Source organism: Aptenodytes patagonicus, chromosome 22 (assembly GCF_965638725.1).
Source record: "Aptenodytes patagonicus chromosome 22, bAptPat1.pri.cur, whole genome shotgun sequence".
Classification (NCBI taxonomy): Eukaryota; Metazoa; Chordata; class Aves; order Sphenisciformes; family Spheniscidae; genus Aptenodytes; species Aptenodytes patagonicus.
The window spans coordinates 5,874,844-5,901,455 of NC_134970.1; the positions used below are offsets into that span (position 1 = coordinate 5,874,844).

Consider the following 26,612-nt stretch of genomic DNA (forward strand, 5'->3'; position numbering starts at 1 on the left):
CACCGCCAAGACGCTCCGAGCGCTCGCGGTCCCCAAACGCTGCGGGAGCAGGACCCCGGGGGGATGCAGGTGCCCGGCATCGCTTGAACGAGCATCCCTGATCAGCCAGCCCAAGCACTCAGTATCGATCCGATGATCAGTCCGTGACCACGGCCACGTCGGAGAAGGGCCATGGCATTCAGTACCACCAGGGACCCAGCAGCACCGCGGGGCTCTCGCAAGGGCTCTCTGCGGCCGCAGCGGGAAGCGGAGCATCTCGCTCCCGGCCTCGGAGGAAGGCTCTCGCTTTAATCGCTCTTTGGCCCCCGGCCACGGATTGCTCACATTTGTGACTGCTTTCTTTTCAATTTCGTGGCAGCTTTTCGGTTCCCCCCCCCGCGCCGCCCCGGTTTTAACTGTCCCAGCCTCTCCCCGCACTGGTCTCAAATAAAAGAGCTCATGTCCCCGGGGTGGGTTGTCAACAGGTAGAGCCCCAAAATCTCCATCCTGGAGGTGTCAGCTGAGGCCCCTCCAACTCACTGCAGCAGTGATCAGAGTGGTGCCAGGTCTCTTCGGCTCTCCGGGGGCTCACGCTGCGCCTCGGGGGGTGCAGGGGGTTTAAACGTCCTTTGGAGCCGGTCAAAAGGTGACACTGAGAGCACCCCAGCCCCAGAAGGGTGTGAAATACTCAGCCCTAAACCCATGAATCAGCTTAGTGCCATCTGCCCGGCTCTGCGGCCAGGCTGCCCAGACAGCTCGGGGAGGACCAGCCCATTCACCTCAATGCGGTGTTCACTCTGAAACCTAAGGATGGCACCGGTGTGGCCATAATGCTGATTATTTTATCTTTGATAGAGCAGGCAGAGCCAATGCATTTGTCAGCTCTGCAGTGCCTTGCCTTCAACAAATGAATATCGTGTGGATGTTGAAACCAGTCTGCCGTGGGCTTTCCAGTGGGCTCTCATCCAAGCCGTGCGAGAAAGCAAGAAGCTTGGCCACAACACCCAGGCAACGCTGCTGTTGAAATCACCGTCCCCTCTGCCAGGGACACGCGGGGTCAGGACAGGGCTTTGTGGGCAAGCAGGCAGGCGGCGATGAGGAAATACCGAGGCAGGAGGGGTACGGGAGCTGACTCAGCTCACGGATGTCTTTATTCGAACTCTAGTACGGTTGGACAGGTAGAGGCATGCGTACAGGACAGACAGAAATGGGAGTAGTATTGCCTTGATCACAGAGATATGTAACAGCGTTAGAAAGACACTGACCCTTCCAGGCCAGCCGGGTTCACCCCACCTCATTCACCTATTGCTTCCCGTCCCCGTCCCTGCGCCCGAACCGACCCGCTCGTTCCCCCCCCACCCCCATCCGCTCGGGGTCTGCACCCCGGGGTAAGCACCCATGAGAAGGGGGGTGATGGTGCAGCAACCCGCTCGCGGCACCTCGAACGGAGCCTTCGAAACCCTGGAGAAGGGTCCCCAGTAGCCGTTTGACGATGGAGGCGGTCAGAGCACGGATGCAGTCGCGGGCGGCGATGTCTCGGGTGAGCAGCTGGCGAGTCTCTGGAGGCGGAGGGGCTAGGTGCATCCGAAAGCGTGGGCGAGGGGAGGGGGGCAGCCCAGGGGTGCGCTGGGGAGCCGGGCAGCGTGTACGTGGCAGGGCTGGCAGCAGGCGGGGGAGCGGGGCCGCCCTTGGCACCCCGACTTCCCCTCCCGGCCCCGCTGCCCTGCGGCACCTCTCTGGGGGGGACCCGGCTGCCAACCCCCCCCCCCCCCGCCCCGGCCACGGAGCTGGCAGCCGGAGCTTTGGGCTGCTGCGGTGGGCAAGCAAAGCTCCTCGGGGAGAGCATCCCTCAGCCTCCGGGAGAGCATCCCTTGGCCTCGGGGAGAGCGTCTCCCTTGGGGAATGCATCCCTTGGCCTCGGGGAGAGCGTCTCCCTTGGGGAATGCATCCCTTGGCCTCGGGGAGAGCATCTCCCTTGGGGAATGCATCCCTTGGCCTCGGGGAGAGCCTCCCTGCGCTTTGGGGAGAGCATCCCTCGGGGAATGCATCGCTCAGCCTTAGGAAGAGCATCCCTTGGCCTCAGGGAGAGCATCCCTGAGCCTTGGGGAGAGCATCCATCGGCCTTGGGGAACACATCCCTTGGGGAAAGCATCCCTTAGCCTCAGGGACAGCATCCCTCCACCTTGGGGAAAGCATCCCTCGGGGCACACATCCCTCCGCCTCGGGGAGAGCATCCCTCGGGGAAGGCATCCCTCGCCGGGGCGCTGCCTGCATCCAGCCGGGGCTCAGGAGAAGGTGACCACCTCACCCTGGGGGTAACTGGAAGAGAGGACGTCTTGGCAGGTGTCTGCAAATAAAGACACAAGTATAAAACACACCATTAGACGCTGCTTTCATCGGCTATTTGTGGAGAAATAGGAGAGGGAGAGCAAGACTGAGCTTCCAGGGGACACAAACTGCAGGGTGCGGAAAACAGAGTAACTACAAAGCAAAACGGCCTTCTCCGGAGGGATGAAATGCTGCTATTCCATCAGTAAATCAGGAAAAAATGTTTTAAAAAAGCCTCAGAATGGACCCAGAGATGGAGACTTGGGAGACGATTCTCCGAGAGAAACCAGATGTAGAGTCAGGGCGATTTTGAGGGTAAAAATGAAGAGCAGAGGAAAGAAGTCACCCCTGCTGCAGCCCTCTCCTCCCGGAAAGCTGCTCTTGACCAAAACTTCCCAAGCCAACCCCAAGCCAGATGTCCCAAAGCCAAGCCTGGTGCATTTAATATCCCGCAGTGTTTTTTCTTCTCTCTCTCTCTCTCTCCCCCCCCCCCTTTCATTCATTATCATTGAATTAATTAACATTGATTGGAGCTCTGAGTCACAACACCGCCTCTACCCATGTGCCAGGACCCGGTTTCCAGGCGAGGGGCCATCAGACGGGGAGACAGCACCTGATCCACCTGATAAGCCACGGAGCTGCCCTTTCCACCCAGGGATTTTGCTGCAAAACCCACCACCAGCTCCTGACTGTGGGTTTCTCGCGGCTTTCCCCCCTGCCGACCGAACGCAGCTCCAAAAGCATCTCATTTTCCCCGAAATAAAGGTCTCATCCTCTGTCGAGCATCACTGCGCAGCTTGGGCGAGCAGTGCCCAGCCGCGGAGGCTTTTCAAAGCCCCACATCCCAGAAAAACCCTTGGGATTCAAGTCCCCAAATCCCAGGGCTTGCAGGAGAGGTCCCCGCCTCCTGAGCTGCCACGACGGAGCGGTTCAGGGGACCCAGCATCGTCCCCCAGCAGCAATTTGGGGACCGGCGCTGGCCATGCACGAAAGGGCTGCCGAAAAATATCACCGCTCCTGGTTCAATCACTCCTGCAAGCCGCTAAAAGCTCTCGGCAGGACTGGTGGCCTGCTAGAAACATTCCCCGTCAGGTCGATTGATTTACCAGGGACACGACTCGGCTTTTAACTCCCATCTCCTCCTCCCTGTTCAAAGCCATTTTGTGTGCTAGCTCGAGACCTGCTGCCCGCATCCTCCAGGGACCTGCCTTGGAAAGCAGCTTCCCAGCCTCGGAAAAAATTAGCACGACTAAAAATAAATAACAACAGCCGGGATTTTTTGTTTGTTTGTTTGTTTTTGTTTAATCGCTGTCCCCCAGACAAAGCCGCCACGAGAAAACCACCCTCCTGTCTCGGCTTGATTCCGCACCGCCGGTGGGTCCCAGCCCCTCTCGCCCTCGCAGCCCCTCTGCGGCGTACGGCTCCTTCCTCAGCCCTTTTTTTTTGGGTGCAGATCTGCCACCCAACGGCAGCGGGGTGATGCCCTGCCACCCCCTCCTTGGGCAAGGCAGGAGGCTTGGCACAGCTGTGACCCAGCCCTGAAAATCCCCAGGGTCTGCTGCGGTGCTGCCAGGGCCATCCTCCCCACATTTCCAGGGACGGTGGGTTCACACAGTCCCACTTTCCCCCCCCTACAAGCATCTCCCCAAACACCCTTACGCGCTGCCTCCACGGGCTGCCAGCCTCCAGCTGCTCCAGCACAACATTTGGGTAGGTCCTACACTAACTCCGCTGTGGTCTGCCAGTGTGCTTGCTTTTTTTTTTTCCTTCTTCCCCCCCCCCCTTGAAAGATCTGTTTGCAGACAAGAGGCTCAGGAGGTGCTGCAAGAGAAATCACCAAAAGCCAAAACACTCCTGCAGGGACGGCTCCTTGCAGTCCCCCGGCCACCCCTCGAAGGTTTCCCCGGGCCACCCCGGGCCACTTTGCAGGTCCCTTTTCACCACTGTAACAGGAGGGGTTTGAAGAGCCGGCAGCGCCCCGCGGGGCAGAGCACCCCACCGCGCTCCCCAGATGTTGGGGTTAAACACCTCCCAGCCAACATCTGCATCTCCCGCAACGCCCATCTCCACGGACCACGTAAAGACGGGGGGGATTTCATGACGACGGAGCAAAAGCCAGCGGCCACCTGCATCTCCCACGCTGCGAGGACCAGAGGCGCTACCCTGGGGTCGGGGGTACAAGAGGAGGAGCACGACCCGCTCCCCAGCAGTCTGCAAAATACTTTCTGAGCCTCCGTTTACCTTTTCATGGGGGGAAAATACTCATCGAGTATTCGCACCTCGAACACTGTGTTCAGTTTTGGGCCCCTCACTCCAAGAAGGACGTCGAGGTGCTGGAGCGTGTCCAGAGAAGGGCAACGAGGCTGGTGAGGGGTCTGGAGAACAAGTCTGATGAGGAGCGGCTGAGGGAACTGGGGTTGTTTAGCCTGGAGAAGAGGAGGCTGAGGGGAGACCTCATCGCTCTCTACAACTACCTGAAAGGAGGTTGTAGCGAGGTGGGGGTCGGTCTCTTCTCCCAAGTAACAAGCGATAGGACGAGAGGAAACGGCCTCAAGTTGCGGCAGGGGAGGTTTAGGTTGGATATTGGGAAAAATTTCTTCACTGAAAGGGTTGTCAAGCATTGGAACAGGCTGCCCAGGGCAGTGGTTGAGTCCCCATCCCTGGAGGTATTTAAAAGCCATGTAGATGAGGCGCTTAGGGACATGGTTTAGTGGGCATGGGGGTGTTGGGTCGACGGTTGGACTCGATGATCTTAGAGGTCTTTTTCCAACCTTAATGATTCTATGATTCTATGAAAAGCGCAAGGATCGATTGCCCGGGCAGAGGTAACGAAGTAACAGACTGGGAGCTGGGAGGCACCTATTTATAAGCCCAACTGCGTCTTATTTTGCATCTGCCTCTGCTCTCCCCATTCCTCGTCAGCACGGGCAAGGGATGAGGTTGCTATTTATTTTTTTTTTTTTTTTATTGTCATCGAATAAGCACTGAGGATTTTTCCTGGCAGTGCTGGGGAAGTTCTGGGTAGAGCAATTACTCTCTTGACATCTTAACCTCCTGCCCGGCTGTCTGACAGGCCTTTCTGTTTTCTCAGCTCTTTCAGGCATCTCCCGAGAAACAGAGCGGTTGTTGCAACAATAACAATTAATACTTTGCACGCAACCCGGCACGGTGGCGCAGCCTCTGCGCGGCACTGGACTCCCAGTCTCCCAGGAGGAAGAGAGAAGGGAGAAGCTGCTGCTGGATGACGGAGGGGGAAACTGCCCCCAAATCCCTCCAGATCCGAAGGATGAGGCCGCTCTGGTTTTGCTCCTTAGGCTGCTGCTTTCTGCACCGGGCGCGGGTGGTTACAGGGCTTTGATCCCCGTCCCGAAGCGCTGCCAGTCCCAGCAGACGGACACACAGACAGACGGGTGCAAGGACGCAAACATCAGGGCAGCCCGATGCCACGCGGAATCTCTGATCCCGTTCCCGGTGTTGAGCATCACGTGCGTCTGCAGCCGCGATGGGGAGAGGAGCAACGGGGCACTAAAGCTCCCCTTGGTACCACGCTGCCGGGCATCGCGCTATACACGGGCGAGGGGCACGTATATGTGGTATGCGCAGTGCTTTATCTCTGTGTTCCTGCTCGATCACAGCGTCCTGCTGGGAACAAGACAGCGGCTCAGACCCGACACGCTCACCCCATCCCATGGGAAACTCTCCTTTCCAGGCTGGAATACCGGCAGTGAGCTCCCTGCCCTGACAGTCGCTGCACACCAGTTGATTTTTTTTTTTTTTTTTTAATGCCATTTTAGGACTTGGGCAGAGGCAGCTGGACTCCTATTGATTTATTCAGTTAGTCAAGAATAAATCAAACAACCTTGCTCTCTCCCGCTGCTTTTCGCCTTAGCTGGAACGTGCGCTCCTTGCCAGATCCCTAAACATAGATAAGCGGCTGGGAGGATATTCGGGGGAAGTATCGTATATTCTTGCTCTATTCTTGTCCTATTCTCTAGGCAGCCAATTTTGGCCACTGTTTGAGATAAAACCCTGGGCTACAGAGATATTGAGTGGTCTGCTCTTCTGATCCACTACAGCTCCTCTTAAAATCTTATCCAGGGGATTAACCCCTGCCCACTCGCCCCCAAAACCAACCCAGACCCCCACCTAAAAATAACAACATGCTGTTTTCCCCCTCCTGCATCCCCCAAATCACTTGTTCAGAAGGCGGCGGGGAGGAAGAGGGAGAAGATGCGATGGGTTTTTCAACAGTTTGGTGCCTCCCACTGAAATCCCTCCGTCTCCCATTCGGGACTCGGTTGTTTTAGAGGAGCTTTTTGCACATTAGTCATCCCTTCTCCCGAGTTGCATAACGCCACTGCTAAAAATTGCATTGTACCAGCTCCATGTCAGCTTCATACGCAACCCTCGTTGCTCTGATGGGGATGAGATTTTGGGGGGGGGGGGGGCGTCCACCAAGGGTTTTCCACACCGGGCAACTGGCTCCCGTGTTTGGATGAGCTGATTTGGGAGCCTGGTGGGGGGAAAGGGGAGGACGGGACCTCTTGGGATCTGTGGCTGCGTCTGCTCCGGGGTTAATCCTCTGCTTTCAAGAGACTCAAACCCCAAAGTTTGAGTCTCTTGATCTGCTTCTTCTGCAAAAGACAGGGCAGCAGAGCTGGTTTTTCATGCCTGGCTCGTCCCCAAAGTCAGCGCGTGACCTTGGTTAAATCATTTATGATTCAGAGACCACTGAAATCATGGAGGGTGACCTTCCCTCTCGCACGGGCTGGGGATAGTCCAGCTCCTCCTGCTTCTAGAGGAGCCCGCTCCAAAGGGGAGGATGCGCCAGAGAAGCACCGGGACGGTGCCGCCGTACTCGTCCCTTCACCCAGCTCACGGGGTTTTTGGGTGATTCACGAACCTGCCGAGGTACCCCGACCGTTTGGTGCGGGAATACACTTTAATCACAGAAATTCAAGGAATGGAGCTACACCACCAACACACGGTAAACTCAGGTGCTGCCAGCGAGGGGTGAATCACCATCACGGCACAGGGTCCACGGCACAGGGGTAGGAAACCACTACAGGACATTCTGGGCAGAGGAGGGATGCGGCTCATCCTAATTTCTCCCCAAATCTGGAGAAATCCCAGCTCCAGCACCGGGTCTATGCGGTGCTCAGCTCCTGCTGTCAAGCCCCAGGCTCGGCTCATGGCACCAAGGTTTTTCGCCTCTTCTGCTTCCCTTTGACTCTCGCTGCTCTGCTCGCACGGCTGGGGCAGGAGAAGGCAGGAAGGAAAGAAGAAAAGCGAAATGAAAGGCAAGAGCTTCTTGTCGGCCCCGTGTAGGACTCGGAGGGGGGTGGTTTTGGAGGCGTGGTGACTGGCTCCTCCTGTCAGCTCCTTCAACCCAGTGGGGAGGAAAAAATGTAAGCCAGACGAGGCATTTAATGCCTCCTCCTTGCGTAGCATCTCTTCCACTGTGGCAGCAAGGAGTTTTACTGCAGGAGGCTCTCGGTGTTAACCCTTCTCTACACTGAGGGAAACTGAGGCACGGGGAGCCTGGGAAAGAGCAGGAGGGTCCCGGCTGAAGGATCTGCCAAAATCCAGCCCGGCTCCTTTGGGGTGCGGGGACCAGCCTTGCACCAAAGGGATCCTCGCTCTGCGTCATCCCCTGAGCACCAGCTCCGGTTTGGCCGTGATGGAGGGGAAGGGCCTGACCCCCAAAAAGCTCTTGGGGCTTTTTTTTTTTTTTTTTATTGAAACACACCCAAAGCTAAGCTTTGCTCCCCATCCTCCGGCTGAAAGTCCCCAGGCTCCAGCCCCAGCGAGCTGGACTTGCTCAGAGTAAGGAAAGAGGCCGAGAGAGCACCGGGATGAGAGTCGAGGCCGGGGATGCAGCCCCCACACCAGCCCCTTTCCGCCACCCGAGACCCAGCCGCCTCCGGGGAGGCAGAGCAGGGGCGACGGCGCTAGAAACGAACCAGAAGTCAGGGAACTGAAGGTTTTTGTTCTAGTTCAGGAAGACATCTGACATCATTCAAAATCATCCCAAAAAACTAATATACGTGAGCAAAAACCAGCAGTGCGGCAGGGAGTTTGGCACTCCAGCCTCATCCTCCCGAGGCTGGGGGAGGACCTGGTTCAAACCCAGCTCCCATCCCCATGGGGATGCTCTGCCCCACCACCCTGCATCCGTCTCAAAAGAGGATTCATCCCCCCATCCATTTAGGCATCATTTTGTCTCAAATCTCTCATTTCTCCACTATTCAACAGCAGCAGCAGCTTTCCCAGTTGCTCCCAGGGACCCACATTCACTCCTCTGCCAACCACCTCCCAGCTCTTCATGGGAACATCTATTTTGCCAATCCTTTATCCCAGCTCCGCGTGCTCCCCACACCCAGCCCGGGGCCCTACAGCCTCCCACCTCCACGGGACCTCGGGGCTGGTTTTCAAGGCTGCCAAAGCCACCCTCAGCCCCAGGACCATCCCTGAGGTTGGAGGAGAAGGGGAGGGGAAGGAGAGAGTGCGATTTCGGCAGAGAAAGGCACAAAACAAGAGGGGAACCGCTGCTGGGCAGGGAATAGAGGTTTATTCATCTGTTGCCTCCAGAAACTTGAGGCTGGTTTTAAAAAAAAAAAAAAAAAAAAAAAAAAAGGACCTAAAATTATATGAACTCAGCCATTTCCAGCACAATGATATATAATTTTATGAGTCAACATGTCCTCCTTGCATTTCCACCACCCTTTAGCCCAAGTGCAAACGGCCCACGGGAAGGAGGGCTCGACACTAGAGGGAATCGCATGGGTTGGCCCAATTTATTTAGGATGAATAAGGTTTCAAGGGGGGGGGGGGGGAAACCCCAACACCTACTCCAGGGATGTCCCAAACACACGGACACGAGACAAGTTCAATGGAGATGTTACACGTCCTGCAAACTGGGCACGGGGAGCACGGCGGCAGCGCTGGGCTGGAGAAGGTCAGAACCCGCTTCTCAACGATGGAGATGTCCCAGCTCGGTCTCCTCTGGGCACAGGCACCGCCACGGAGACACAGCATCACGGGGAAGGGGGGACAGAGCAACACGACACGACAAAGCGGGATCCGGGCGGCGTTTTAGAGGATGGAGGGGACGGGAGAGCAGGGACGCCGCAGAGGACAGGGAGAGCTGCAGCGGGACGCGAGGGGAGCCAAGCCCACCGTGGATCCTGCCACACCATCTATGCTGCTTAGGCTTCGGGATTTTCCATAGCCTTGGTGAAGAAAACGGACAGGTTAGAGCCGAGCAGCCTCCTTCCAAAGGCTCGGAAAGCAAAGAGCACCAGGGTGAGCACTGCCCAGCCCCACACCCCAATTCAACCCCCTAACAAAAATTCAGGAAGGGCTTTTTGAGGGCAGCCAAGCTTCTGCAGGTCCTCCGGACCTCCCCTCCCTTCCCCTTGCCTCCCCGTGCAGTCGAGCAGCGCCGGCCAGACCCAGGACTCGAAAGTCATTGATGCTGGGAGACCAAATGGGTCCTGGGGGCTGCTGGGTTTTGTTTCCCAAATTGCTCTGAATGAGGAATGAGTCTGGGGATTTTGTGGGCTGAAGCAAACAGGGAAAAGCAGCAGAACTCAAACAAATATGGGATTTGGAAGGAGTTATTCCCCCGGCTCTGGTTTTTAAGCCGGCTGTAGCAGCAAGCTGCTGCTGACACCTTTCTGTATGGAAAGGAGCAGGTAGACGTGCTCATTATTTTCCATAAGAAATTGCATTAAAGAACAAATATTTCTATTGCTTTAAGCATGGGGACCCTTCACACTCCCCCTAAGAGCCAGAAATTGCTCCAGCTTTTATTGAAAAGCAACAGCCAGAACAAATGCTCTTGCAGGTCAAAAGCCACTCTTCTTTCTGGAAAGAAACTAAGCATTTGCACTGAAAATTGGATTTTTAGGTCCAAACAGCAGCCCTGTTCAAAGATGAGCCCCAAAATCTGCTCTCCAGATCGCTACACCTTGCAGGGACAGCTCTGCTGCCAAAGTACGGAAAATCAAGGATGCTCCCGGCCGTGATGAGCCCAACTGCCCTGCGCCGCGCCACGCTCACTGCGTCTTCCCCGAGAGTGCCCGGGCGAGCAAATCCAGCCTCACCTTTGCCTTCCCTGCAAGCACCAGCGAGCTCCGGAGAAAGCAAGCGCATGCGAGCGAGCGCGTGTCTGTACGCAGGGGGGGAGCGGAGGGAGGCGGCTCCCTGACAGCAGAAAAACAAGGTGATGGATGGTCCCTTCGGCAGTGCCAAGCTCAGCACCCGTCCCCGCATCCCCCCAGGGAGTTAATGGCACATCTTTGGGTTCTACTTTGATGCGAATGCACCGATGGTGGGTGCTGGCCCGGGCCAGGCTGTTTTGGGCTCGGATCAGAGCTGACCGCTCACTCCGGAGCGATCGCAGCATCACCTCCATGCACACCCGAGGAGGATGCTGAGACACGAGCATCATCTGGAAAAGGCTCCAGAGCACTACCTCTTTACATCTGATTTTTTTATCCCCTTTTTGTACCTTTTTCCTACTCATTTCCCAACCACAGCAGCCAGCAGGGAGGCGCAGGAGTCTCCAACCTCTTCCCATAACTCAGCCCCCCCAGGAGACACGGCTCCTCCAGCTTCGAAGCAGAGAAAGGGCTGGGGACAGTTGGCCGCCCGCCTAAACCTGTTGCTGACTTCAGCGAAGCTTTTCCCGTTCCCGCAGTGGAAGCGCGAGCAGAACCAGGCCCCAAAGAGAAGAGCAATTTCCTTCTTTCCTTTTTGGCATGAATCCACGCAGTGAGCGAGGAGGGAAGCCAGTGCAGCCCTGAGCCGGGGGGCGAGCCCCATCCCAAGCTAGGGATGTTTCCCACCTACAGCAGCCGATGCAAAGACCCCCTGCTCCCCCCCCCCCCCCCCAATAAAAAACAAACCCAAAAAACCGCATCGGGCTCATCCCTCAGCAAACCTTGCTCTTTTTCCAGGAGCGCTGAGGCTCTTTGAAGCGCTCACGCATTTCCCTGCCCGCATCCCACCCTGAGCCATGCGCGTGGGAAGCAATCGTGCCGCGATGCAACCGGTCCCTGAAATCTCGGGGCTACCGATGGATCCAGCACCCAAACAACATCAATTTGTCGAGAGTTGTTATGGGATCGGGGCTTGCTGGAAGCCGCCTTGGCGATGCAAGGACCCGCTGATGTGGTTGAGCGCTTTATAGGGATGCTCTTTGCCCTCTCGCTCAGATCATTGAATAGAAAAGGGTGGAGGGAGGGCACAGGAACAGGGCCAAAATCACGCTGCCAGCTTTGATTAAGTCTCGAGCATCACAGTGTGGGGCAGCACTTCATAAAGATGCTTGATTGCTCCAGGGCCCCTCCGCAACGGGACTCCGAGGGCAAACCTGCCCCGAGCCCAACACTTCATTTTCTCCATCAATTAATTCCCAACGCGCACAAAGCCACGCTCATGGGAACACCCGGGAAGGAGCTCAGAACTCCATCCCGCAAGGCCATCGCGGTTTTCCACCAAGCTCAGGGCCAGGTGCCACCACGGGAGTCAAGCTGCAAAGCGCTGGAGGGTTGTGCTCTGCTAATTGCCACCGGTGCTGTTCGTTAATGGAGCCGGTATCCCAGCAACTCGCATAGGTGCTAACCGAGGTCACCGGGATTGCTTTATAAATGGGTTTGTCGCCAAGGAGCCGTGTGGAGGCATCTTATAAACAGAGCGGTGAGGCGGTGGGTAACACCCGGGGGCTCTTCCCCGGGACCTGGCAATGCCGCGCTCACCACGTGCAAACGCTCGCAGCTCACAAGCGCACGTGCGTGCTCGCACATGCTTTGAGCTGGCAGCAGATGGGGACGGGGTAATGCAAGCAGGCAGCATTGCCCAGGAACGCCTGTGCTTGTTTCTAACGGCGGCCTGGCGCTCGCCTGCATGTTGCACGCACTCGCACATGTGTCCCCGTGCAAACGTGGGCTTGTCCCTGCTCCCCCCCCTGCCCCCCCCTCCCCCAGCCAAGCATGCTCACGTGAGCATCCCTGCGCTCGATCCCACGCTGCTCAAGCCACATGCCAGTCATGGCCCTGCGCTAACAGCAAGCAACGGAGTGAAAATCAGCTGCATGATATTCTGGCTTCTGGCAACCAAGCCAAAAATTGCCCCTTTGCAATGCCAGTGTGCCGTCAAAGGGTAAATCCCCTTCCCCCCATTTAACCCCATTCCCTGTGTCTCCTCTTGAAATCCCACTCTGGTTTCAATCGCTACCTTTTCCTAGACCGTCATAACCAATCTCGCTAGCATGAGGGATGCTGGACTCATCCTGCCTCCAATCTCACTCCACCCAAGCAGAAGACGGGTGCTCACATGCCAAGGCAGACCCACGCCAGCATGTCTGTGCCCCAGCAGGACGCATTTTGTGGAACTGCTGAGCAGGACCCGAGTGCTGGAGGGAGAGGTAAGGGGTCCGGAGTCATCCCCAGCAGCAGGGGAGCAAGGTGACACCACTGGAAGCAGCAATAGGGACAAGAAACACATGCCACGTGGCAATCCACTGCAATCCAGCTCGGTCTTCTCCAGGTCCCAGGTCCAAGGGGTGGTGGGCAGGGGTAGCTCTTCTCTTTGAGCTGCCCCAGTGGGACCAACCGCTGGAATCGGGCTCAAACCATGATGGATGCCGAGATCTGCAGCATATTCCTGAACCAGATCCATCTCCTGATTTCCACAGCTTGTGCAGACATCAGTACCTGTCCCAGGATCTGACAGATGGCCATCAGCAAGTCGGGCTCAGAACCAAGCTCATCTCAATTTGCAGAGCTGCCAACAGCCCAGTACCAGAACAAACAGCCTCAGCAGGAGATAAATCAGGACCGGAGGAAGAGGCGCCTCTGCGGCTCCCAGTGGCTTTCGGCTGGAGCGCAGGAGGCTGCTTTGCCCCTCTGATCATCTCTGGTCACCACTAAGCCTGACCACACTGGAGCATTTCACCAGGGAAGACATCAGCCCTGACCTCCCAGGACAGCATCCTACCGGTCCATCCCCAACAGCCCAAGCAGGACGCAGATACTGAGGTTCCCTCTTCCCAAAAGGTCTCGCGCATCACTCAAGCCCCTCTGGACACCAGATCCACCTTTCTCCAGGTGGATTTCAGCAAGGTGGGGGCAAGTGACCCACACAGACATCTATTTTTAATCATATAAGGCACACTGACATTTGCAGGAAGGACACCAGAACAAACCAACGAAGATCACCAAAGTGCCCTTTCGAATAGCTGTTGCTGCCACCATGCATGAAATAAATCCCCTGGTCTCCTGCAACCAAGTAACGTGATCTGGGAGCCCAGCAAAAGCATCACTGGATCCTCAGCTATTAGATCTACTCTAGTTCTCCTGGCTTCAGTGGGACCAAGCTCAAATGCTTCAGTTGAAGAGATGCCTGACGTGAGCATCTTGTAAGGATGAAGATCAGCACTTGGCTTTCATCCCTCTCCTTCATCCCTTCAGTTCAGCATCCCCCCCAGTCTGGGGCAGGACTAGAACCCCCTCACCTCTTCTCGTTAGCAGGCATTAAGAAAAGAGACCAACTTCCCAGAAAAAGGCACTTCCAGGGAAAACCTGAGGCTTTTCAAGCCAATATTTGTATAGTACCCTTCTGCCCAAAGATGAGCAAAGCTTTTCATCTTTTTCCTCTCTCTAAGGGACGATGCTGAGCAGGAACGCCAAAGGGAATCCTTGATTTCCCAGGAAGAAGCAATCAATTTGCTTCTACTAATGTAATAAACGTGATTGCCCCCAAACACCTCCCCTCGCTCCAGGGGCTGTTGGAGAGTCTGGCCCAGGCCAGCCTGGGATGAGCCGGGCTGCCTCGCACATGAAGACAGGCGACTCCCCAGCGTAAAAGATGCCGGGAGGGCGTGAGATGAACCTGAGCCCCAGGGCTGGAGGTCACAGACCCAAAGCTGAGGTCCTCCCTATGTCCCAAGCCCATCCAGTCTTTACCAACCCAAGCAGAGCTACAGCGACAAACCCTCGAGGGTCTCCAAAGCACCAACGCCACGAGCCAACAGGTCTCGGCGTGCAGCTCAGAGACGTAGCACATCATCTTTTCTCCTGCCTGGTCCCAGCTCGCATGCACCATTCCCCGTGAGTAACTGGGATTAGATGGTACCAAGGGGGCAGAGGTAGGTCAGCTCTGCAGCTACATCATCCCACATCACCCTGGACACACAAGAAAAACTAAAAAAACTGAGCCGTGTCCTAAGAGTTATCCCAGCAATCAAGGGTGCAGCTGGATTTCGTGGCTCAGGGTAGGCACTGGATTTACCCTCCCAGGGGCTGGGGGGCTGGGAGACGGGCAAAGGGCACGCTCGCTGGTGGAGCACGGAAGGCTGGAGGACGGTGCGAAGGGACGGGGCTGAAGAGGGCTGTTGTTTTGTCATGGGAAGAAGAGTTTTGTGTTTTCCTGACTCATCTCCCCCACAGTTTCCCATCGAAAACCTCAACACTTAGCAAAGCTCACTTTCCAAACCCAGAGGAGACAGCCTTTCTGGCAGCCCGGCGCTTTTGGCAAGGCAGCGCTTGACACATCGCGGCTCCCCATGCTCAAACCCACCAAAAGACATCAGACGGGGAGAGGGAAGGAGAAGCCTGTGGATTTTTTTCCCCTGCTGAAAACCTTTGGACCATCTTCAGTCACAACCTCACCACCTCCCCAGGAGAGATGTCCCCCTCACATCACCCTGAGATGGGTGACTGAGGCCCAGGGAGAAGAGCTGGAGGGACAGGAGAAGTCGGAGCACCGGGGAGCAAAGGGACAGACCTGTCCCCAAGGAGGGCAGTGCAGCCAGCATGGGGTCACAGACCCCAAATAGTGGCAATCAGGGGAGGAGGAATTGGGGGAGGAGAAAACAAAAAGGGTAGAGCTAGCACGGGGAGACGCGGTGGACGGAGATGAAGCAGATGGAGAGGCAGGAAGACAAGTGGATTTGGGGAGCGGAGAACAACAGCCAGGCAGGCAGATGGAGATGAACCACCGTCTTGGACAGATGCAATAAACCTCTACCTCGCTCCTCCACCTTGCCCTCCCCAGCCCACGGGCCAGCTCACACCTCCAGCATCAGCCATACCTTTCTGGATGCCTCCATCCGCTGCACAGGAGAAGTCACCCGTGGCCAGCAGGAAGCACGTGGAGGATTTCTTGTTCTTATCCCGGGTGCTGGAGCGCCGTATAGGCCGTTTCTCCTCATCGGTCGGTGACAGCGGCTGCTCCTCATCTGACAGCACCACGTTGGCCTCACCGTTCTGCTTAGAGTCTGCAAGAAGGTGGCAGAGACCCATCAGCAGTCGATAAACCCACAGGACGAGGTGCTTGGGGTGGCCTGAAGGGTTTGCTTAGACCATGCGAGAAAGAAGACGACCAGATTGCAGATGGCCCAGAGCAACACCCACAAATTCAGGTACTGATCCCAGCCTGGACATGCTAACTTAGAGTGACCAGGGGAGCAGGACCATGCCAGAGTTTAATCCCAAGCGGCAAACAGCAGCTCTTACTCCTGCTGAGGGTTATATACCCTGCGTGAAGCCAAGCAGGGTTTGCCAGGGAAGAAACACCCCCGGTCTTTGAGATCCACCCACCTAATTGTGGGAATTAGCTCTCCAAAATTCACACCGCCGAGATACGGGCTGCTCAGGTTAGTGCTGAAGTGCTAATTTATGTCATCTGACTCTGTGGTTCGTTAGCTAAGAGGATGCTATGCCAGGTGAGGGTCTGGCCTGAGCTCCTGGATCAGTGTCGGGGTGAAGGGATGGGGTTGACCTGCTCCCCCAGAGCAGGACAGCTACTCTCACTGCTCCCCACTGCCAGGGCTCCTGGGGCAGACGGGATGCGTAGGCACGTGGAAAAGGGAGATTTATAAAGGAAAACACCTATCTGGGGCATTTGGAGCTCCCTGTGTCCCCACGGGTGAAGGACCATCACTGTTAAACACTTGTGGCCAGATGTGAGGTCAGCTCAGGGCTGACCTCAGTGAATGCCATGTCGGTGCAGGACACAACTCCACCGAGGTCCCTCCTGTTTCCCCACTGCAAGGCCGGCTGCTCCAGAGGTGCCGCTGGCAGCAAGCCAAGACGAAAAGGGCAAAGCAGCCTCCGTGGCCAGCAATGGTGCCACGGCAGGGCTCTCGCAGTCCCCCCAAGCTTAGCCCAAGCGATGCTGCCCACCGACGACTGCCCACAGCTGGGGCCATGCCCTCTCCTGACCTGAAGGAAAGACTGGCCAAACCCCAAACTTCAGCTCAGTGCACGAGACCAAATAATAAATGTACAGGGGCTGATTTTGCTCCTGCCTGAGCACAGGATTTGGAGCAGCATTGTCCTTGCCGTGCAGGGATCCTACATCTACTAGAAGATGAATGGGGAGGTGGGGCCAAGCCCCAGGGAATATCCATGGATTTATCCATTTTGGTGAAGCTTGCCCTGATTTATGGTGGGAGGAAGCAAAAGAAAATCTACCCCAAGGGCGTTACCAGGCTAAGATGGGAATCGGGCAAATGGTCTTACCTCTGTCAGCGTGAGGAAGAGGTGGGCTAGGTAGGGACACCTTGAATCACACCACGGTGACTCGATCTATGCCATTAGGAGAGCAGGATATGGCCTTTCCCCCCCTGCCTGGAGGGGGGGATCTTGATCTGCAGCATCCTCGTCCACCAATACGGCACCCAATACCCGGACACCCAAGGGCCCCAGTCCTTTCTGCACCAGGTCCTCACCAACCCAAGAGCTGGGGGCTGCGTCCTGTAGCAGGGCAGTCCCCAGGGACTCTGGGACACAGGGGACCAGAAACGTTGCCTTGCGGGCTCCCAGAGGTCTCCCCCTCCCTCTGCCCCACCTTTGGGGTCTCACCTGACCGTTTCCGCTCAGCCGCCCCCTCCTCTACCGCCAACGGGCAAGTGTCGCTCTGGGTGCTGTTACGGGGGGAGTTTTCCTCAGATTTGCAGTAGGTAGGGGAGTCCAGCGGGGCCGGACGGGGTATATGCTTTTTCTTCTTCTTTGGCAGCTTCTGCTTGGCCATGGCCAACGAATAGTACATCCCAAAGTTATTGACAATGACGGGCACAGGCATGGCGATGGTGAGCACCCCGGCCAACGCACAGAGAGCCCCCACCACCATGCCCGACCAGGTCTTGGGGTACATGTCGCCGTAGCCCAGGGTCGTCATCGTGACCACCGCCCACCAGAACCCAATGGGGATGTTCTTAAAGTGAGTATGATCGCTCCCGCGGGGGTCAGACGTCTTGGCTCCAATCCGCTCAGCGTAGTAGATCATAGTGGCGAAAATCAAGACCCCCAAGGCGAGGAAGATGATGAGGAGCAGAAATTCGTTGGTGCTGGCCCGGAGTGTGTGGCCCAGCACCCGAAGACCCACAAAGTGCCGTGTCAGCTTGAAGATCCGGAGGATCCGGACGAAACGGACCACCCGTAGGAAGCCCAGTACGTCCCGGGCAGCTTTGGACGACAGGCCGCTGAGACCTACCTCCAGGTAGAAGGGCAAGATGGCCACAAAGTCAATGATGTTGAGCAGGTTTTTAACAAAGAGAAGCTTATCTGGACAGCAGATGATGCGAACCAGGAACTCGAGCGTGAACCACAGGACACAGACCCCTTCGATGTAGGTGAGGATGGGCTCCGTCTCCACTTTATGCGTCAGCAGGATCGTCGTGGTGTTGCCAACCACGAGGGTCTCCGTCACATTGACGTCGATGTTGAAGGCCTCGTGCGTCTCCAGGCAGAAGGTTGTGATGGAGACCAGGATGAAGAAAAGCGAGGCAAAAGCAACTACCTGCAAAAGTAGAAATTACACGGGCCGTTAGCTGATTTGGGTCAACCTCTCCCCTTTGGAGGAGAGCGGCAATTTTATGAACCACCGTGACAACAACTTTGGGGCAGCCTGAGACACACTTCTGGTGTCACCTGCCTTTGGTACGTCTCTTCTAATCCCTGCGAGTGAATAGCAATAGCAGGGATGGGAGAAGTCCTCATTCAATAAAAATGAGTGCAACAGGCTCAAAACACCCCAGGAGCCATGCTGCTGCCACCCACTTCCCCAAGACCAAGGATGGAGAACGGGGAGGGTTCCCTGGACCTGTCCAGGGAGTTGGACATGAGTTGACAGCAAACCTCAGTGTCTAGGGCCATCAGTCCAGAACCTTTCTCCAAGTGCTACGATGTGTACGGGGGACGGTGTGCTGTGCTCCAGCTGTGGCTGGAGATGTGCCAGAAGTGACAGTGATGGAGCTGAAGGAAGACCTGCAACAGCCTGGGTTCGGAGCAAGCCTCCACTGGGAACACTCATGAAAAGGGAACTTTGAGAGGACTAAGTCAAAGAGCTTTCCCCCACATTCATCCCAACACCCACCCCACCCCCCCCCGATGAGATGTTCGCACCATTCATGACTGTGAGATTTGGGGTCTGGATGTGTCAGAGAAGTCCTTTTGCCCCCACCCTGCTCCCTCAGGGTCAGTGGTGGACGACGTGCCCACGAATGGTCCCAGGACCAAGAGGGCAGGACGAGGAGGAGAAGAGCAGGCAGAGCTCAGCGTCCCGCTGATGCCTGGACCTGGTGACGCCCAGATGCTCCCATTTCTCCCCTCTGCCCGACCGGTGAGACCTTTGTCCCCTCCGGGCCGCCTCCTCCCCGCGGCACGCTGCCGCTTCGCCTCGGATGTGAGCGAGGAGGGGCCGGCAGCACGCGGTGGAAATCACAGGCTGTGTCAGAAAGAAAACACTTTGTCGTCCCCCCCATCAATCCTGCTCAGCCCTCCTCCCCGACAGGATGAGCTCATGATGAGGCCGTTACCCAGAGCATCTGTTTCCAAGAGCCCCCCCCCCCAAAAAAAAAGCCTCTGAGCAGAAAAGCTCTTCTTCTACCTTCCTCCAGCACAAAAGCACAGCGGGTTTGGCTTCCCGGGAGCAGATCCTGCTACAGCACCCTTTGCTGCTAACCCACCCTGCCCGCACCGAGCAGGATGCGACCTTTTGCTGTTGAAGCCACCCGACCGGCTGCGTTCAGCAGGCAGCTGCACCGTGAGCCTGCTCGAGACGACAGCCCGGGTCCTCGGCTGGCGTGAATCAGCAGCAGAGACAGTCTGAGTCACGCTTGAGAAAAACCCGGCCCCGGACACTGGCGGTAACATGCCGGCAGCCCTGAGCCTGCCAAGAGCATCCTTGAGGGGTGTCCCCAAGGGCAAACCCATGTGGGTCCAACACAGAGAGCATCAACCCTCCAAAAGTTAGGTGTGAAGCTTAAGCCAGGCTCTAATTGATGGAGAAACCTCTGGAAGATGATTCTCCCCCCCCCGGCTCCCAGTGACAGACACCTGCTCGGGGATGGGCTGAGATGCTCTATACCCCTCAGACCAGACCACTCTGGACCACGCACCGTGACGCTGCTCTGCTGGCGGCAGCTCCGAAGGCAGCCCTCGCCGATCAGCCATGCGCAATTCGGGAAGCAAACCCAACAAAAAAGCGGGATCTTAAAGCAAGGCCGGTTTAACCAGACAAGTGTGTCTACACGGCGGTGGCACGGCCAAAATAATCCGCTTTTCAGCTGAGGGCTGAGTAACGCTGCTGAGCTTCCCCGTATGGGGAATCTCAGGAGAACTTGGAGAGTAAAAACTTAGACTCAAAGCAAAGTAGGAAGAAAAAAAATTACCAAGGAAGAGAGTTGGACTCTGCAAACACTCGGGCAATGAAACAGCCCTGCTGTATGAGCCGCGTAGGTGAGATCTGATTTAGCCCCAGGAGCAAAAGCAACTTCTAAAAATAGGATAGTCAGGTTCACAGCCGGTGCCAACCATCACCCCCCCCAAAGTCAATAATGCTGCTCCAGTTTTGTGTCAGCTGAAGATCTGACCTGAGATGTCTTATCTCAGCTTTGGCCTCTGCTCCGAGCTCAAGTGTTTTTCCAAAACTGTCTTAAAAATAAAATAAAATCTATGTATAGACCCAGTGGCCACCAACACAGCACCAAAAGTCCCGCCAAACAAGTCCTCCAGAACCCGCCGATGATCTACACGATCTCAACATGCGCTCAACAGCTTGGGATGGGCGTTCCCAAAAAACCCATGACCCTACGGGGGGGCACTAGCCTGGAAGTCCCAATGGAAGTGAGGTCAGTCGGGCTGCAAAGGGAAAAATAATGAGGAGCTGCAAGTGAGCAGAGTTTGGAAGTAGAGGCAAAATCACAGCCAGGGCAGTTTTCCGTGGGGAGAAAAAGAGTTTTACGCTCCAGCTGGGACAGCAGCTACACTAGGGACCAAATTTTTACTGACACTGGACTAAACACAGGAGCCAGTGATCCTGTGGGCATCGATGCTACAAGGAAAAGAGGCTAAAAACTGGGGGGGGGGGGGGGGGGAATTTCTAACCACACGCTCACGCAGTTGCCAGCTCAAGAGGTGCCAGGAGAGGGAAGTGCTGGAAGAAGGGAAAGATGGAAATAGCCAGGAGCCAACTGAGTCAGGGCCTGAGGGACTGCTCTGCGGGCGAGGAGGAGCAAGGACCGGAGAAATTCAGCCCCCGAGACTCTTAGTCACTGCTGTCGCACGATCGAGGGAGAGGTTTTACGCACACAACCTGGGACCGCTCTCCTTCCCGCTGCCGTCAAGGTTTGGCAAGACACACCAGACCGGCTGCTCCGGTGCATCCCCAGGCCAAATGCCGCGGCCGGCAGCACCCCTTTTGCTCTGAAAAGGAAGGGGGAGACTCCGAAACGGGGCAGTATTAAAGAAATCCCACTTCAGCCACTCCAAAACGCCAGGGCAGCACCATGAACGTTGCACCTGCAGAGATGCTCATGGGTCCCGGAGCATCCTGGTGCTGGACGGTGACTCCGAACCGGTAACGGTTCCCTGCATTAACTGGGTTCATTAACTGGGTGCACTGGGCAGGTTGCGCTCACTTAGGTTGGTTGCACTGCCCCGTGCCTCAGTTTCCCCTTCTGCCAAAGCAGTTCTCCTAAGCCATTGCAAAATTATACTGATATTTTAGAGTGGAAAATATGACCCAGAAGAGCCTGTGAGCATTACCGCTGGAAGGTGACCGTCCCCGTGGCGGTGCTAAGCTGAGCCTTTATCTTAGAGCAGTAAGAAGGAAGCGAGGAGCTCCCAGTGCAGACTGGTCCCACTCCAACCCCAGTCAGGGCTCGCGTCACAGCCATCTCTGCTCCCTCCGACACACTCCTCCTGCTTCTGTTTAGCAAACGCCTTTCTGAGCGCAGCTCAGCACACGGGAAAAGCAGAACCAAATAATAACGTGAAAAATCTGAGTTGGAATTATTCTGCTTGGGTTTATTTTTTAATTTGGAGCTTTGCACCACTCAGAGCATCTCTCAGAGGCAACGAGCCCCCAGAGACGGGCAAAGGAGCAGGTACCCCTTTCAAAACGAGCAAAGCTCTTGCTGCCCGAGCATCCTCTGCGTGTGTGTTGCTCTTATGTTAGCTGCAAAACCACCGCCTTGACAAACTGACCCCCTGCCCCGCGCACTGCTGGTGGGTGTGAAATGCCTGCAGGATTTCTTACCATTGATGTTTGGGTTTTTTGTTTTTTTTTTACACGTCTAAATGCATCCAGAATTCATTTAGATCCCAAATGCCTCTGTGTGTGTGTGTGTGTGTGTGCGCACGGCAGATTTATAAACTGGGCATGACAGGGGACACACATGCGGGGATGGCACCGGATGGGTATGGAACGGCGTGGGTGGGTGTCTGGGGGGTCGGTGGGCAGCGCTTTGGGGATGATCTAAGAGTAGCTGGGAGAGGAGACGTGCACAGAATAGTGCCCAAGACAGGCTGGGAGCCCAAAGATGCACCTGGCTATGGGGGATACATCCCAGGCATGTCGGTGTCTGTGGGCAGGGATCATCTGCGTGTGCAAGGGGGGGTCGCAGAGGGATGTTAGCGCGCGTATGTGCTCATGTGTATGTGTACATGGTATACCGGGTCCCCAGGGACGTGCGTGGATGAAGGGGGTTGGTGTGTGTCTGTGTGTTTGTGTGTTAACCACGGCTGAGAGCCTGCGCTCGCACGTGCTGATGGGGACCGTATGCTGTGCGTGGGCAGCATCGACGCAGAGATGATGGGGGACAGGGGTGCGGGGACGAGGGCGCTTGCAGGGCACAGGGAAGGGTGCTTGCGCAGACGCCCGGGGTGTCCTTTGGGGCTGCTGCTGCTGTAGAAGAGGAGCACGAGCTCCTTGGGGACAACTAGGAGGATCCCATTTGCTTCAGGACCTGCTTTGGGTGCCAGCAGGCACCAGCCCTGTCCCCCCACTCCACAGCTGGGCCATTAAATGTGGGGTTTGGTGTGGGCATGCACACAACCCAGCGAGAGGAACCCAAGCAATCCTGCCTGTCCTAGAGCATCCTGGAACTCTGCCAGGACTCAGCCCTGCCAAGGACTCTCCCTGACAATCCCTCATCTCCATGTGCCCAGGAGGTGCCCAGGCAGCACCCGAGGGTGCGAAGTGGGCAAGGAGTGGGCTTGCCCCCAGTTTCAGCCCAGCTCCCCCAGATGCGATGTGGTGGAAGGAGATAGGGAGATGATGGAAGAGACTTCCCGTAGGATGGGAGATGGCCAACATGCCCCATGGTAGGAGGGGGATGGCTACGGGGGGGCCACGTAACCCACTAGGAGAGTCCATCTCACCCATGGCGATGGGGAGATGAAGACACAACCCCAGCATGGCCCCATCCCACCGCCCCGCTGGCACGTTTCGGGAGCTTACCCTTGCCGCCTTGGACGAGTAGGGATCCTCAAAGAGCGCCCACATCCTGGGCTGCCAATTCCGACAGCAGCCACCCCCTCCGGCAGCCCCCGCTGCCCCTGGCGGCCTGTCATCCATGCCCAGGCGTTGAAGGGCCATCTCCCTACCCCCTTCCTCTTCAGGCTCCTCTCCAGCGGCCCCTCCACCGGGCTCGGGACTCTCGAAGATGTCCAGGGCCTCTTCAGCATCGCGATGCTGGCGGTAGGTCATCCAGCAACAGGGCTCCACGTCCGTCTCATCGATGCCCCAGTAGGTCAGCTCCTCCTCGAAGAGGGGTCCGCAGATGTCTGCGGGGCAGTGCAGCTTGCCGGTACGGTAGTAGTTGAGCACGTAGGAGAAGATGCCGGGGTGACGGTCGAAGAAGAACTCATTGCTTTTACCATCAAAGTCAAAGTTGCTCTGGGCATCGGGGTCAGCGAGCCAGGCCAGGCGGGTGCCCGGCAAAGTCCGTAGGGTACTTTTGTAGGTCTCGTGCCGGGTACCACCTACATTGATGGTGATCTTGTCCGACTCTTCCCCTTTGCCCATCTCTTCCTTCAGGCATGTTTTGGAGGGTGGTTTGTTCCCAGACTTGCGTCCACGGTAGGAGGAGACACACACCGAGCTGATCATAGATTTCGGTGGATGGGAGATGCACGCTACGCGCACCCTTCCTCCGGGCGAGGAGCTGGGGGTCGGCGGAGGCGGGAGAGGGGGCCAGAGATGGGACTGGGGAGGGGAAAAGCGGGGGCTCAGGCTTGGCTCTGGCCTCAGGGGGAGCAGGCTGGAGCCGAGCCGGACACCGCTGGCTGCTGGGGGACGGCAGGGGAGGCTGCAACCTCCACCCCCTCCAAAACCACCCTCCTAAATAAAACCGCCCTAAACCGGGAGCCAGCCCAGCCCTGCCGGGCAGCAACAAGTGCAGGCAGGAGGGGGCCGCGGGTAGGGCTCGGGGACGGGGGTCCGGCAGCCCCGGCTCCGCCGCGGGGGGATGCGGGCCCGGCTGGGGAGGATGCTGCCGCCGCCAAGGCCGATGCGAGGCGGGGGGGGGGGGGGGGGGGGGAGCGAGCCCTGAGCCCCGCCGGGCTGCGTGTCCGTTCCCCCCCCCCCCCCCCCGCCCCGGTACCTGCAGCGCCAGGCGCGGGGGGGACCCGCCGCCCGCCCCTCCCGCTCCGGCGGCTCCGCGCTCCCCTCCGCCCCCCCCCGGGCCGGGCTCAGGGAGGGGGGCGGCGGCCGGGGGGCGCCTCCCCGGTTCCCGCCCGAGGGGGGGGGGGGGGGGGGGGGGTTGGGGAAATGGATGAGCCGCCTCCCCTCCCGCTTCCCTCCCCCCCCCCCCCCCCCCCCCCCCCCGAGCCGGGCCCTGCCCTCCCGGGGGGGGCTGCGGCGCCGGGGGGGGGGGGGGGCCGCTCACGCGTGGCCGGGCCGGGGGGGGCCTGTTGCGCCCCGGCCGTTGCCTCCCGGCTTGGCTCGGCGCGGGGGAGGCGGCGAGGGCTGCTCCGGGGCTCGGCGGGGGAAGCGCCGCCGCCGCCCGGGGCTTTTATAGGGCTGGGAGCGAGCGGCGGGGTTACGGGAGCCGGCGCCGCCCCGCCGGGGGGGCCGGGGACCCCCCCCGCCCCAGCCCCACAGCCCCCCGCCGGCGCCCCCCGCCGCTGCCCTTCCTCCCAACCACTCTCCTCCATCCCCGCATCCCTCCCTCCATCCTCCCATCCCTCCGTCCACCCATCCCCTCCACCCCCATCCCAACCCGCCCCCCCCCCCCCGCCAGGCCCCCCGCACCCCCAGCCACCGGCTCACCTCCCCGCGGGGCCCGACGTGCAAGTGAGGCTCTCGGGGGCTCGGTGTCAGCGAGGAGTGAACCCCGGACACCCCAGCTCCGCTTCGCGCTGGAGGGGAAATGCAGCCCAGAGCTGCCTGCGGATCTGGAGCCAGCTCTTGGCAGAGGCTCGAGCAGATCCCATCCCTCCCTGGCTCGCAATCCCTCGCTCACCGAGAGGTCAGGAGAGACCGACCTCGAGTGAGGGTCCGTGGCCGGTGGGGAGCTGGGTGGCTGCAGGCAGACCTGGCCCTCCTTCCCTCCTACGACCCTCCCCAAGCATCTCTCTCTGCTGTTTCGCCTCCTGCGTGGAAGATGCCCCTTCCCCGGAGCTGCACCCGTGGATGCTGAGGCTGGGACTCAGGGTACCAACCACCCCAGCCCCAGGGGCCCTTCCCCTAAACCCCCCTCCTCGGGGGGCTCTTACACCCCTGGCGTGCTGGTGATGCTCAGTCCCATCTCCTGGGGCTGGGGAGGAGGTGAAGAGCTGCCCCAGGCGACAAGCCGGCCACCAAGACGAAGACCCAAGGGACCCGGTCCTGCCAGAGCTGTTTACTCCTGCACTGGCACTGCTGGTGCTGGGGGGGGATGGAGGCGGGTGCTTTGGGGTCATAGGTGGGATCCAAGCCCAGCACAGGCCTGTTATTGGGGTGGGGGGCTAAGCTGGGGGGTCAGCACTTGGATAAGGGGGTCCTTGGTGCAGGGCGAGGGGACAGTGAGTGGGCGATGCTGCCCCACTCCAGCATCCCTCTCTGCACCTCCCTGGGCTCTGTGGAGCGGTCGTCCCCCCCCCTCCAGGGTCCCAGGTCCCCTCCTCACCCCCTGCCCAGGTTTGTCCCCTCGGTGACACGCTCACCCCCTTACTGGGGGACGTCGGGGGTGGCTGGGGCAAACACACTCCACCCAAAAAGCCACGAGGCACGAGAGCCGCGCTTAAAATCTTACCACCACGAAAGCCCTGCTCCAACTGTAACTGCAACTCGACAGCTTCCAGGGCCGGATCCTGAGCGGGTGGAGGCTGGCGTAGCTCCACACCCAAACCACCCGGGGCTGCACCAGCGGGAGAGCGTGGAGCCCGAAGGAAAACCGTGCTGGAAAAATCGAGCCTTGCATCACCGGCCAGGCATCGCAGCTCAGCTCCTCATCATCAGTAATGCGAGTTTGGCCAGGAGAAAGGAATGCTGCGACCTGATGCTAATATTTTATCCGGCGACTTTCATCCTGGGGAGATCTTCGTGCACCCGAGCACGGCCGTTCCTGGGGCGGGAGGAGGTGGCCAGGCAGACAAATGGGTTGTATCTGGGGAAGGAAGAGATCTTTTAGCCAGCAACACCCGCCCAAAGCTGTCTGCTCTCTAAATATGCCTTCAGATTTTTAATGTCCATGAAAAAAAAAAGAAAAAAGAGAGAGAGAGAAAGAGAGAAAATAGAAAGAGCTTGATGAATAAGGGCCTTTTTGGAGCAAGAGGGAGTCACTTCTGCAGGGACCTCCTGCAAGGTTGAAGGCATCTCAGATAACATCCAGGTAAAGGATGGAACGAACAGCAGGACCTGGAAGATCTCAAGGACGATCAGCTCCAACCTGGAAAGCCACAGCCCTCGGGTGAGTCCTGAGGACACGGTAAGGGGTCTCTGGGTCCCCCACACTGATCTCTGCACTGTCTCTCCCCCTGACCCGGCACAGCACCCTGAGCCCTGCCCATGGCCCAGCACATCGGACA

At 57.9% G+C, this 26,612-nt stretch overlaps 1 protein-coding gene across 3 annotated transcripts; it reads right to left on the reverse strand.

Moving 5' to 3' along the window:
• Positions 1-1,099: 1,099 nt before the first annotated feature.
• On the reverse strand, positions 1,100-26,176 carry KCNC4 (potassium voltage-gated channel subfamily C member 4). Of its 3 annotated transcripts, none has more exons than XM_076358109.1 (5): positions 25,838-26,175; positions 23,062-23,808; positions 17,181-18,117; positions 15,407-15,592; positions 1,100-2,326 (listed from the first exon to the last, which is right to left on the reverse strand). In XM_076358109.1, the coding sequence occupies exons 1-5, from the start codon at positions 26,003-26,005 to the stop codon at positions 2,265-2,267; spliced, it is 2,100 nt and encodes a 699-aa protein (XP_076214224.1). In that variant the 5' UTR covers positions 26,006-26,175; the 3' UTR covers positions 1,100-2,264. The 3 variants fall into 3 exon arrangements, with proteins under 3 accessions (XP_076214224.1, XP_076214222.1, XP_076214225.1); XM_076358107.1 differs by lacking the exon at positions 1,100-2,326 and adding an exon at positions 9,004-9,539 and having other exon boundaries at positions 25,838-26,176; XM_076358110.1 differs by lacking the exons at positions 1,100-2,326; positions 25,838-26,175 and adding exons at positions 9,004-9,539; positions 24,874-25,618.
• Between the last annotated feature and the right edge of the window lie 436 nt (positions 26,177-26,612).

Bases quoted from the DNA above. Each gene is read 5' to 3' on its own strand.
- KCNC4 (XM_076358107.1), bottom strand. From the start codon at position 26,005: ATGCAAGGCTCGATTTTTCCAGCACGGTTTTCCTTCGGGCTCCACGCT. The intron at 23,809-25,837 runs GTAAGATTTTAA...TCCCCTCCCCAG, and splicing joins GGAGCAGGGCTTTCGTGGTG to TCCCATCTCTGGCCCCCTCT. The intron at 18,118-23,061 runs GTAAGCTCCCGA...CTACTTTTGCAG, and splicing joins ACTCGTCCAAGGCGGCAAGG to GTAGTTGCTTTTGCCTCGCT.